The 12,971-nt window shown below is 40.4% G+C and overlaps 1 protein-coding gene across 1 annotated transcript in view; it reads left to right on the top strand.

Annotated features, from left to right (window-relative positions):
• The window catches only part of LOC120050101 (electrogenic sodium bicarbonate cotransporter 1-like), a 150,561-nt gene that overhangs the window by 95,542 nt on the left and 42,048 nt on the right, over positions 1-12,971 (top strand). The window contains exons 14-15 of the mRNA XM_038996746.1: positions 2,805-2,918; positions 12,805-12,966. Coding sequence (XP_038852674.1) covers positions 2,805-2,918; positions 12,805-12,966 — 276 coding nt within the window. The remainder of the gene's footprint in view (positions 1-2,804; positions 2,919-12,804; positions 12,967-12,971) is intronic.

Below are 12,971 nucleotides of genomic sequence, written 5' to 3'. Positions count from 1 at the left end.
AACAGGAAGTCAGTGTAGAGAGGCTAGCACTGGAGTAATATGATAACATTTTTGGGTTCTAGTCAGGATTCTAGCAGCCGTGTTCAGCACTAACTGAAGTTTATTTAGCGCTTCATCCGTGTAGCCGGAGAGTAGAGCATTGCAGTATTCTAATCTAGAAGTGACAAAAGCATGGATTATTTTTTCTGCATCATTAATTAATGGTTAAAAAGTTTCTGATTTTTGCAATGTTACTAGGATGGAAGCTGTACTTGAGATATTGTTATTTTCATCAAAAGAGAGATCAGGTTCGAGAGTAATGCCGAGGTCCTTCACAGTTTTATTTGAGATGATTTGTACAACCATCAAGATTAATTGTCAGATCCAACAGCAGATCTCTTTGTTTCTTGGGACCTAGAACTAGTATCTCTGTTTTGTTCGAGTTTAAAAGTAAAACATTTTCCACCATCCACTTCCTTGTGTCTGAAACAAAGGCTTCCAGGGTAGGCAATTTTACAGCTGTGTGTACAGCTGTGTCGTCTGTATAGCAGTGAAAGTTAACATTGTGTTTCCGAATGACTTTACCAAGAGGTAGAATATATAGTGAAAACAACAGTGGTTCTAAAACGGAGCCTTGAGGAACGCCGAAACTTACAATTGATTTGTCAGAGAACAGAGACGAACATCCACAGAGACTAACTGATATCTTTCCGACAGATAAGATCTAAACCAGGCCAGAACTTGTCCGTGTTAGGGTTTCTATTCTCTCCAAAAGAATGTGGTGATCGAAAAGCAGAACAAAAGCAGGACTAATGTCTAGGAGCACGAGGACAGATGGAGAGCCTTGGTCTGACGTCATTAAAAGGTAATTTACTACCTTCACTAGTGCAGTCTCAGACTGGAGCATTTCGTATGCATTATTTTTCTATATGAAGGCAGTGAGTTTATGCTCAATAGCTTTTTCCCAAAAATATTTGAGGAATGGGACATTCGATATAGGCCGATATTATTATTTTTTTTAATTAAAAAAAAATTCCGGATCATGGTTAGGCTTTATTACTGCCACTTTTAGTGAGTTTGGTATACATCCGGTGGATAGGGAGCAATGTATTATGTTCAACATAGGAGGGCCAAGCATAGGAAGCAGCTCTTTCAGTAGTTAAGTTGGAATACGGTCCAGTATGTAGCCTGAAGTTTTGGAGGCCATTACTATTTTGATGAATTTTTCAAGAGATACAGGATTAAAAACACGTGAGTGTCTCCATTGGGGTTAGGTGTGTACAGTAGGGTAGGGTTAGGTGTGTACAGTAGGGGTCCTGGCAGTTCTGTGTAGACTCAGGACAACTGAGCTTTGGAGAAATACGCAGATTCAAAGTGGAGTCTGTAATTTGCTTTCTAATGATCATGATCTTTTCATCGAAGAAGTTCATGAATTTATCACTGCTGAGGTGAAAGCTATACTCTTGTTGAATGCTGCTATTTCGTTAGCTTTGCGACAGTATCAAAAATAAATGTATTTTTATTCTCCACAATTAGGTTGGAAAAATACACCTAACCCTACTTTACACACCTAACCCTAACCCTACTGTACACACCTAACCCTACCCCTACTGTACACACCTAACCCTACCCCTACTGTACACACCTAACCCTACTGTACACACCTAACCCTACCCCTACTGTACACACCTAACCCTACTGTACACACCTACCCCTACTGTACACACCTAACCCTACTGTACACACCTAACCCTACCCCTACTGTACACACCTAACCCTACTGTACACACCTAACCCTAACCCTACTGTACACACCTAACCCTACCCCTACTGTACACACCTAACTCTACTGTACACACCTACCCCTACTGTACACACCTAACCCTACTGTACACACCTAACCCTACCCCTACTGTACACACCTAACTCTACCCCTACTGTACACACCTAACCCTACTGTACACACCTACCCCTACTGTACACACCTACCCCTACTGTACACACCTAACCCTACTGTACACACCTAACCCTACCCCTACTGTACACACCTAACCCTACTGTACACACCTAACCCTACTGTACACACCTAACCCTGCCCCTACTGTACACACCTAACCCTGCCCCTACTGTACACACCTAACCCTACTGTACACACCTAACCCTACTGTACACACCTAACCCTACCCCTACTGTACACACCTAACCCTGCCCCTACTGTACACACCTAACCCTACCCCTACTGTACACACCTAACCCTACCCCTACTGTACACACCTAACCCTACCCCTACTGTACACACCTAACCCTGCCCCTACTGTACACACCTAACCCTACTGTACACACCTAACCCTACTGTACACACCTAACCCTACTTTACACACCTACCCCTACTGTACACACCTTACCCTAACCCTACTGTACACACCTAACCCTACTGTACACACCTAACCCTACTGTACACACCTAACCCTACTGTACACACCTAACTCTACCCCTACTGTACACACCTAACCCTACTGTACACACCTAACCCTACTGTACACACCTAACCCTACTGTACACACCTAACCCTACCCCTACTGTACACACCTAACCCTACTGTACACACCTAACCCTACTGTACACACCTAACCCTAACCCTACTGTACACACCTAACTCTACCCCTACTGTACACACCTAACCCTACTGTACACACCTAACTCTACCCCTACTGTACACACCTAACCCTGATATTGTGAATGTCATTGTACATGTATATCTCTGTGTAGGTAATGTTTGTAACCCTAATCTGTGCTTGGTTACATGTGTGTTTCTCTCTGTGTAGGTGAGGAAACTAATCAGTGACTTTGCCATTATTTTGGCCATCCTGATCTTCTGCGGTGTGGACATGCTAGTAGGAGTGAACACTCCCAAGCTCATAGTCCCAACTGAGTTCAAGGTACGGCTAGATGCATATCTACACACTCCCAAGCTCATAGTCCCAACTGAGTTCAAGGTACGGCTAGATGCATATCTACACACTCCCAAGCTCATAGTCCCAACTGAGTTCAAGGTACGGCTAGATGCATATCTACACACTCCCAAGCTCATAGTCCCAACTGAGTTCAAGGTACGGCTAGATGCATATCTACACACTCCCAAGCTCATAGTCCCAACTGAGTTCAAGGTACGGCTAGATGCATATCTACACACTCCCAAGCTCATAGTCCCAACTGAGTTCAAGGTACGGCTAGATGCATATCTACACACTCCCAAGCTCATAGTCCCAACTGAGTTCAAGGTACGGCTAGATGCATATCTACACACTCCCAAGCTCATAGTCCCAACTGAGTTCAAGGTACGGCTAGATGCATATCTACACACTCCCAAGCTCATAGTCCCAACTGAGTTCAAGGTACGGCTAGATGCATATCTACACACTCCCAAGCTCATAGTCCCAACTGAGTTCAAGGTACGGCTAGATGCATATCTACACACTCCCAAGCTCATAGTCCCAACTGAGTTCAAGGTACGGCTCATTTCAGATGCATATCTACACACTCCCAAGCTCATAGTCCCAACTGAGTTCAAGGTACGGCTAGATGCATATCTACACACTCCCAAGCTCATAGTCCCAACTGAGTTCAAGGTACGGCTCATATCTACACACTCCCAAGCTCATAGTCCCAACTGAGTTCAAGGTACGGCTCATATCTACACACTCCCAAGCTCATAGTCCCAACTCAGTTCAAGGTACGGCTAGATGCATATCTACACACTCCCAAGCTCATAGTCCCAACTGAGTTCAAGGTACGGCTAGATGCATATCTACACACTCCCAAGCTCATAGTCCCAACTCAGTTCAAGGTACGGCTCATTTCAGATGCATATCTACATTACTCATATACCACATATTTGTTTTAAATGTACGTTAGATACAATTTCTAATATTGCATGGTATTTGTGTGTGTGTCTGGGTAAACATACAGTATATATACACGTGTATGTTGTTACCTGTTGCTGTGTGTTGTTACCTGTTGTGGCGTGTTGTTACCTGTCAATGTGTGTTACTTGTCTTTGTGTTGTTACCTGATTGGAGTCCACCTGTGGTAAATTCAATTGATTGGACATTATTTGGAAAGGCACACACCTGGGGATTGAAGCATCGAAGGTCCCCAAGAACACACTGCCCTCCATATTTCTTAAATGGAGAAGTTTGGAACCACCAAGACTCTTCCTAGAGCTGCCTGGCAAAACTGAGCAATTGGGGGAGAAGGGCCTTGGTCAGGGAGGTGACCAAGAACCCGATGGTCACGATGACAGACCTCCAGAGTTCCTCTGTGGAGATGGGAGAATCTTCCAGAAGGACAGCCATCTCTGCAGCACTCCACCGATCAGGCCTTCATGGTAGAGTGACCAGACGGAGGCCACTTAGTAAATGGCACATGACAGCCCGCTTGGAGTTTGCCAAAAGGCACCTAAAGACTCTCAGATCATGAGTAACAAGATTTTCTGGTCTGATGAAACCAAGATTGAACTCTTTGGCCTGAATGCCAAGCGTCACATCTAGAGGAATACTGGCACCATCCCTACGGTGAAACATGGTGGTGGCAGCATCATGCTGTGGGGATTATTTTCAGCGGCAGGGACTGGGAGACTAGTCAGGATCGTGGGAAAGATTAAAGGAGCAAAGTACAGAGAGATCCTTGATGAAAACCTGCTCCAGAGCGCTCAGGACCTCAAACTGGGGACGAATGTTAACCTTCCAACCTTTTTATTTTATTTCACCTTTATTTAACCAGGTAGGCTAGTTGAGAACAAGTTCTCATTTACAACTGCAACCTGGCCAAGATAAAACACAGCAATTCGACACAAACAACAGAGTTACACATGGAATAAACAAGCGTACACTCGATAACACAATAAATAATCATCCTCAGATAATCGCATGGTTTGCTTTCGCCGTAAAGCCTTTTTGAAATCTGACACCGCAGCTGGATTAACAAGAAGTTAAGCTTTATTTTGATGTATTACACTTGTGATTTTACGAAAGTTAAATATTTATTATACTATAGTTTGAATTTTGCGCTCTGCAATTTCACCGGATGTTGGCCAGGTGGGACGCTACCATCCCACCTGCCCATAAGAAGTTAAGTGTCCAAAGAAGGGCCAGATGTATACAGAATGGTGTTGTCTGTGTAGAGGTGGATCATGGAATCACCCGCAGCAAGAGCAACATCGTTGATATATACAGAGAAAAGAGTCGGCCCGAGAATTGAACCCTGTGGTACCCCCATAGACTGCCAGAGGTCCGGACAACAGGCCCACCGATTTGACACACTGAAATCTGTCTGAGAAATAGTTGGTGAACCAGGCGTGGCAATCATTTGAGAAACCAAGGCTGTTGACTCTGCCGATAAGAATGTGGTGATTGACAGAGTCGAAAGTCTTGGCCAGGTCGATGAAGACGGCTGCACAGTACTGTCTTTTATCGATGGCAGTTATGACATCATTTAGTACCTTGAGCGTGGCTGAGGTGCACCCGTGACCAGCTCGGAAACCAGGTTGCACAGCGGAGAAGGTACGGTGGGATTCGAAGTGGTCAGTGATCTGTTTATTAACTTGGCTTTCGAAGACCTTGGAGAGGCAGGGCTCTCCAAGGATGATATAGGTCTATAACAGTCTGGGTCAAGAGTGTCACCCCTCATTACCAGTTGAACAGACTGGTAATAGGGGTTGCAACATTTGCGGCTTATCATTTTAGAATGAGAGGGTCCAGATTGTCAAGCCCAGCTGATTTGTACGGGTACAGGTTGTGCAGCTCTTTCAGAACATGTGCTTTCTGGATTTGGGTGAAGGAGAAGCTGGGGAGGCTTGGGCAAGTAGCTGCGGGGGGTGCGGAGCTGTTGGCCGGGTTTGGGGTAACCAGGAGGAAGCATGGCCAGCTGTAGAGAAATGCTTATTGAAATTCTCGATTATGGTGGATTTATCGGTGGTGACGGTGTTACCTAGCCTCAGTGCAGTGGGCAGATGGGAGTGTCACGAACGGTCTCGAAGCCCGTAACAAGAAGGGAGACAACGTGGAGAAAAGGAAAGACAAAATATATTTATTAACTAAGGTAACCTATATACAAATAAACAATAGTGTCTCTGCATGGAGAGAGTCCCCAAATTAATGTGGAAGAGGTCTATTTATCCTGGGACACACCCGGGCCCAGGTGTTTCCCATGTCGCTGACGACCCCCCCGGCTCCGCCCACCGACATCCTAATAAGGAAACAAGAGCAAAGTGAGAGAATATGGCAGACAGAGTGGGAGGGTCGTCACAGGAGGAGGTGCTCTTATTCTCCATGGACTTCAGTGTCCTAAAACGTTTTGGAGTTAGAGCTACAGGATGCAAATTTCTGTTTGAAAAAGCTAGCCTTTGCTTTCCTGACTGACTGCGTGTATTGGTTCCTGACTTCCCTGAAAAGTTGCATATCGCTGGGATACCTGGGCCAGGTCAATTAGAAAGGCCTGCTCGCAGAAGTGTTTTCGGGAGCGTTTGACAGTGATGAGGGGTGGTCGTTTGACAGCGGAACAATAGCGGATACAGGCAATGAGGCGGTGATCGGTGAGATCCTGATTGAAAACAGCAGAGCTGTATTTGGAGGGCAAGTTTAGAGTTGTACCTGGTGGGTTCCTTCCTTAATTTGTGTGAGATTGAGGGCATCTAGCTTAGATTGTAGGATTGCCGGGTTGTTATGCATATCCCACTTTAGGTCACCTAACAGAACGAACTCTGAAGATAGATGTCTCTGAATACCCGAAGCACACAGTCTAGACAACGCAGGAGTGGCTTCGGGACAAGTCTCTAAATACCCTAAGCACACAGTCTAGACAACGCAGGAGTGGCTTCGGGACAAGTCTCTGAATACCCTAAGCACACAGTCTAGACAACGCAGGAGTGGCTTCGGGACAAGTCTCTGAATACCCTAAGCACACAGTCTAGACAACGCAGGAGTGGCTTCGGGACAAGTCTCTGAATACCCTAAGCACACAGTCTAGACAACGCAGGAGTGGCTTCGGGACAAGTCTCTGAATACCCTAAGCACACAGTCTAGAAAATGCAGGAGTGACTTCGGGACAAATCTCTGAATATCCTTGAGTGGTCCAGCCAGATCCATGACTTGAACCCGATCAAACATCTCTGGAGACACCTGAAAATAGCTGTGCATTGACGCTCCCCATCCTATCTGACAGAGCTTGAAAGGATCTGCAGGGAACAATGTGAGAAACTCCCCAAATACAGATATGCCAAGCTTTTGGGGTCATACCCAAGAAGACTCAAACATGTAATTGCTGCCAAAGGTGCTTCAACAAAGTACTGAGTAAAGTGTCTGAATATTTATGTAAATGTGATATGTTTTTGCTTCGTCATTATGGGATATTGTGTGAACATTGATGAGGGGGAAAACTATTTAATCAATAAAAACAAGGTTGTAACGTCACAATGTGCAAAAATGAATAAAAGGTGGTGGAGGAGATGACTGCCTTTTTACGGGCTCTTAACTTCTCTAGGGTAAAAATCATAAAATGTGTTTTCTTTCAGTAATGGACGAAGTATAGAACCTTGTGGGACCCCTTTAACCTCTCTAGGGTTTGTGGGACGGTAGCGTCCCACCTCGTCAACAGCCAGTGAAACTGCAGGGCGCCAAATTCAAAACAAAAATCCCATCATTTTAATTTTAATTAAGTATTTTACACCATGTTAAAGATACACTTGTTGTAAATCCAGCCAAAGTGTCCGATTTCAAAAAGGGTTTACGACGAAAGCACACCAAACGATTATGTTAGGTATGAGCCAAGTAATAGAAAAAGACACCCATTTTTTCAGCTAAAGAGAGGAGTAACAAAAAGCAGAAATAGAGATAAAATGAATCACTAACCTTTGATGATCTTCATCAGATGACACTCATAGGACTTCATCTTACACAATACATGTATTTTTGTTCGGTAAAGTTCATATTTATATCCAAAAATCTGAGTTTAGGCGGGACGCTACTGTCTCACCTGGCAAAAAGCCTGAGAAAATGCGCCATATTCTAAATAATTACTATGAAAATTACTATAAAATCAAACTTTCATTAAATAACACATGAAAGATACCAAATTAAAGCTACACTGGTTGTGAATCCAGCCAACATGTCAGAATTCAAATAGGCTTTTCGGCGAAAGCATACGATGCTATTATCTGAGTATAGCAACACTGTAAACAAAGAGAGAAGCATATTTCAAGCCTGCAGGCGCGACACAAAACGTAGATATAAAAAATATAATTCATGCCTTACCTTTGACGAGCTTCTGTTGTTGGCACTCCATTACATCCCATAAACATCACAAAGGGTCCTTTTGTTCGATTAATTCCGTCGATATATATCCAAAATGTCCATTTATTTGGCGCGTTTGATCCAGAAAAACACTGGTTCCAACTTGCTCAAACGTGACGACAAAATAGGTTACCTGTAAACTTTGACAAAAAATATAAAATTACTTTGTAATACAACTTTAGGTATTTTTTAACGTTAATAATCGATAAAATTGAAGACGGGATGATCTGTGTTCAATACAGGATTAAAACCAAATGTAGCATGCCTTCTCGACATGCGCTTCAATCAAACAGGACACCTGGAGTGACTCGACTTCTTACCTGTCTATGTGTGTTGTAACTTGTCTATGTGTTATTACGTTTCTATGTGTTATTACTTGTTCACGTGTTATTACTTGTCTGTGTTATTACTTGTCTATGTGTTATTACTTGTCTGTGTTATTACTTGTCTATGTGTTATTACTTGTCTGTGTTGTTACTTGTCTGTGTTTTTACTTGTCTATGTGTTATTACTTGTCTGTGTTATTACTTGTCTATGTGTTATTACTTGTCTATGTGTTATTACTTGTCTGTGTGTTATTAATTGTCTGTGTGTTATTACTTGTCTGTGTTTTATTACTTGTCTATGTTTTATTACTTGTCTATGTGTTATTACTTGTCTATGTGTTATTACTTGTCTATGTGTTATTACTTGTCTGTGTTGTTACTTGTCTGTGTTTTTACTTGTCTATGTGTTATTACTTGTCTGTGTTATATTACTTGTCTGTGTTATATTACTTGTCTGTGTGTGTTACTTGTCTGGGTGTGTTACTTGTCTGTGTGTTATTACTTGTCTGTGTGTTATTACTTGTCTGTGTGTTATTACTTGTCTGTGTGTTATTACTTGTCTGTGTGTTATAACGTGTTGATGTGTGATATTACTTGGCTGTGTTATATTACTTGTCTGTGTTATATTACTTGTCTGTGTGTGTTACTTGTCTGTGTGTGTTACTTGTCTGTGTGTTATTACTTGTCTGTGTTATTACTTGTCTGTGTTATTACTTGTCCGTGTGTTATTACTTGTCTGTGTTATTACTTGTCTGTGTTATTACTTGTCTGTGTTATTACTTGTCTGTGTTATTACTTGTCTGTGTTTTTACTTGTCTGTGTTATTACTTGTCTGTGTGTTATTACTTGTCCGTGTGTTTTTATTTGTCTGTGTTATTACTTGTCTGTGTTATTACTTGTCTGTGTGTTATTACTTGTCTGTGTTGTTACTTGTCTGTGTTGTTACTTGTCTGTGTGTTATTACTTGTCTGTGTTTTTACTTGTCCGTGTGTTATTACTTGTCTGTGTTATTACTTGTCTGTGTGTTATTACTTGTCTGTGTTATTACTTGTCTGTGTTTTTATTTGTCTATGTGTTATTACTTGTCTGTGTTATTACTTGTCTGTGTTTTTACTTGTCTGTGTTATTACTTGTCTGTGTTATTACTTGTCTGTGTGTTATTACTTGTCTGTGTTATTACTTGTCTGTGTTATTACTTGTCTATGTGTTATTACTTGTCTGTGTTATTACTTGTCCGTGTGTTATTACTTGTCTGTGTTATTACTTGTCTGTGTTATTACTTGTCTGTGTTATTACTTGTCTGTGTTTACTTGTCTGTGTTTTTACTTGTCTGTGTTATTACTTGTCTGTGTGTTATTACTTGTCCGTGTGTTTTTACTTGTCTGTGTTATTACTTTCTGTGTGTTATTACTTGTCTGTGTTATTACTTGTCTATGTGTTATTACTTGTCTATGTGTTATTACTTGTCTGTGTTATTACTTGTCTGTGTTATTACTTGTCTGTGTTATTACTTTCTGTGTGTTATTACTTGTCTGTGTGTTATTACTTGTCTGTGTTATTACTTTCTCTGTGTTATTACTTTCTGTGTGTTATTACTTGTCTGTGTGTTATTACTTGTCCATGTGTTATTACTTGTCCATGTGTTATTACTTGTCTATGTGTTATTACTTGTCTGTGTTGTTACTTGTCTGTGTTGTTACTTGTCTGTGTTATTACTTTCTGTGTGTTATTACTTGTCTGTGTGTTATTACTTGTCCATGTGTTATTACTTGTCTATGTGTTATTACTTGTCTATGTGTTATTACTTGTCTGTGTTGTTACTTGTCTGTGTTGTTACTTGTCTGTGTTATTACTTGTCTATGTGTTATTACTTGTCTGTGTTATTACTTGTCTGTGTTTTTACTTGTCTATGTGTTATTACTTGTCTGTGTTATTACTTGTCTGTGTTTTTACTTGTCTGTGTTATTACTTGTCTGTGTTATTACTTGTCTGTGTGTTATTACTTGTCTGTGTTATTACTTGTCTGTGTTATTACTTGTCTATGTGTTATTACTTGTCTGTGTTATTACTTGTCCGTGTGTTATTACTTGTCTGTGTTATTACTTGTCTGTGTTATTACTTGTCTGTGTTTACTTGTCTGTGTTTTTACTTGTCTGTGTTATTACTTGTCTGTGTGTTATTACTTGTCCGTGTGTTTTTACTTGTCTGTGTTATTACTTTCTGTGTGTTATTACTTGTCTGTGTTATTACTTGTCTGTGTTATTACTTGTCTATGTGTTATTACTTGTCTATGTGTTATTACTTGTCTGTGTTATTACTTGTCTGTGTTATTACTTGTCTGTGTTATTACTTTCTGTGTGTTATTACTTGTCTATGTGTTATTACTTGTCTGTGTTATTACTTTCTGTGTGTTATTACTTGTCTGTGTGTTATTACTTGTCCATGTGTTATTACTTGTCTATGTGTTATTACTTGTCTGTGTTGTTACTTGTCTGTGTTATTACTTGTCTATGTGTTATTACTTGTCTGTGTTATTACTTTCTGTGTGTTATTACTTGTCTGTGTGTTATTACTTGTCCATGTGTTATTACTTGTCTATGTGTTATTACTTGTCTATGTGTTATTACTTGTCTGTGTGTTATTACTTGTCTGTGTTATTACTTGTCTGTGTGTTATTACTTGTCTATGTGTGTTATTACTTGTCTATGTGTTATTACTTGTCTGTGTTATTACTTGTCTGTGTTATTACTTGTCTGTGTGTTATTACTTGTCTGTGTGTTATTACTTGTCTATGTGTTATTACTTGTCTGTGTTATTACTTGTCTGTGTTGTTACTTGTCTGTGTTTTTTTACTTGTCTATGTGTTATTACTTGTCTGTGTTATTACTTGTCTGTGTGTTATTACTTGTCTGTGTGTTATTACTTGTCTATGTGTTATTACTTGTCTGTGTTGTTACTTGTCTGTGTTATTACTTGTCTGTGTTATTACTTGTCTATGTGTTATTACTTGGCTGTGTGTTATTACTTGTCTGTGTGTTATTACTTGTCTATGTGCTATTACTTGTCTGTGTTGTTACTTGTCTGTGTTGTTACTTGTCTGTGTTGTTACTTGTCTGTGTTTTTTTACTTGTCTATGTGTTATTACTTGTCTGTGTTATTACTTGTCTGTGTGTTATTACTTGTCCGTGTGTTATTACTTGTCTGTGTTATTACTTGTCTGTGTTGTTACTTGTCTATGTGTTATTACTTGGCTGTGTGTTATTACTTGTCTGTGTTATTACTTGTCTATGTGTTATTACTTGTCTATGTGTTATTACTTGGCTGTGTGTTATTACTTGTCTGTGTTATTACTTGTCTGTGTTATTACATGTCTGTGTTATTACTTGTCTGTGTTATTACTTGTCTATGTGTTATTACTTGGCTGTGTGTTATTACTTGTCTGTGTTATTACTTGTCTGTGTTATTACTTGTCTATGTGTTATTACTTGTCTATGTTATTACTTGTCTGTGTGTTATTACTTGTCTGTGTTATTACTTGTCTGTGTGTTATTACTTGTCTATGTGCTATTACTTGTCTGTGTGTTATTACTTGTCTATGTGTTATTACTTGTCTGTGTGTTATTACTTGTCTATGTGCTATTACTTGTCTATGTTGTTATTACTTGTCTATGTGTTATTACTTGGCTGTGTGTTATTACTTGTCTATGTGTTATTACTTGTCTATGTGTTATTACTTGTCTATGTGCTATTACTTGTCTGTGTGTTATTACTTGTCTATGTGTTATTACTTGTCTGTGTGTTATTACTTGTCTGTGTTGTTACTTGTCTGTGTTGTTACTTGTCTGTGTGTTATTACTTGTCTGTGTTATTACTTGTCTATGTGTTATTACTTGGCTGTGTTATTACTTGTCTATGTGCTATTACTTGTCTGTGTTGTTACTTGTCTGTGTTATTACTTTTTATGTGTGTTAAATACTTGTCTATGTGTGTTAAATACTTGTCTATGTGTTATTACTTGTCTGTGTGTTATTACTTGTCTGTGTTGTTACTTGTCTGTGTTGTTACTTGTCTGTGTGTTATTACTTGTCTATGTGTTGTTACTTGTCGATGTGTGATTTTGAAAGCCCTACTCTCTGTTCCTCCCCCTCCAGCCAACGAGCCCCAACCGTGGCTGGTTTGTTCCCCCGTTCGGAGGCAATCCTTGGTGGGTGTACGTGGTGTCAGCACTGCCTGCCCTGCTGGTCACCATCCTACTCTTCATGGACCAGCAGATCACCGCTGTCATCGTCAACAGGAAGGAGCACATGCTGAAGGTTGG

This window comes from Salvelinus namaycush, chromosome 1, assembly GCF_016432855.1.
Source record: "Salvelinus namaycush isolate Seneca chromosome 1, SaNama_1.0, whole genome shotgun sequence".
NCBI lineage: Eukaryota > Metazoa > Chordata > Actinopteri > Salmoniformes > Salmonidae > Salvelinus > Salvelinus namaycush.
This window is presented reverse-complemented; position numbering and strand designations above follow the sequence as displayed.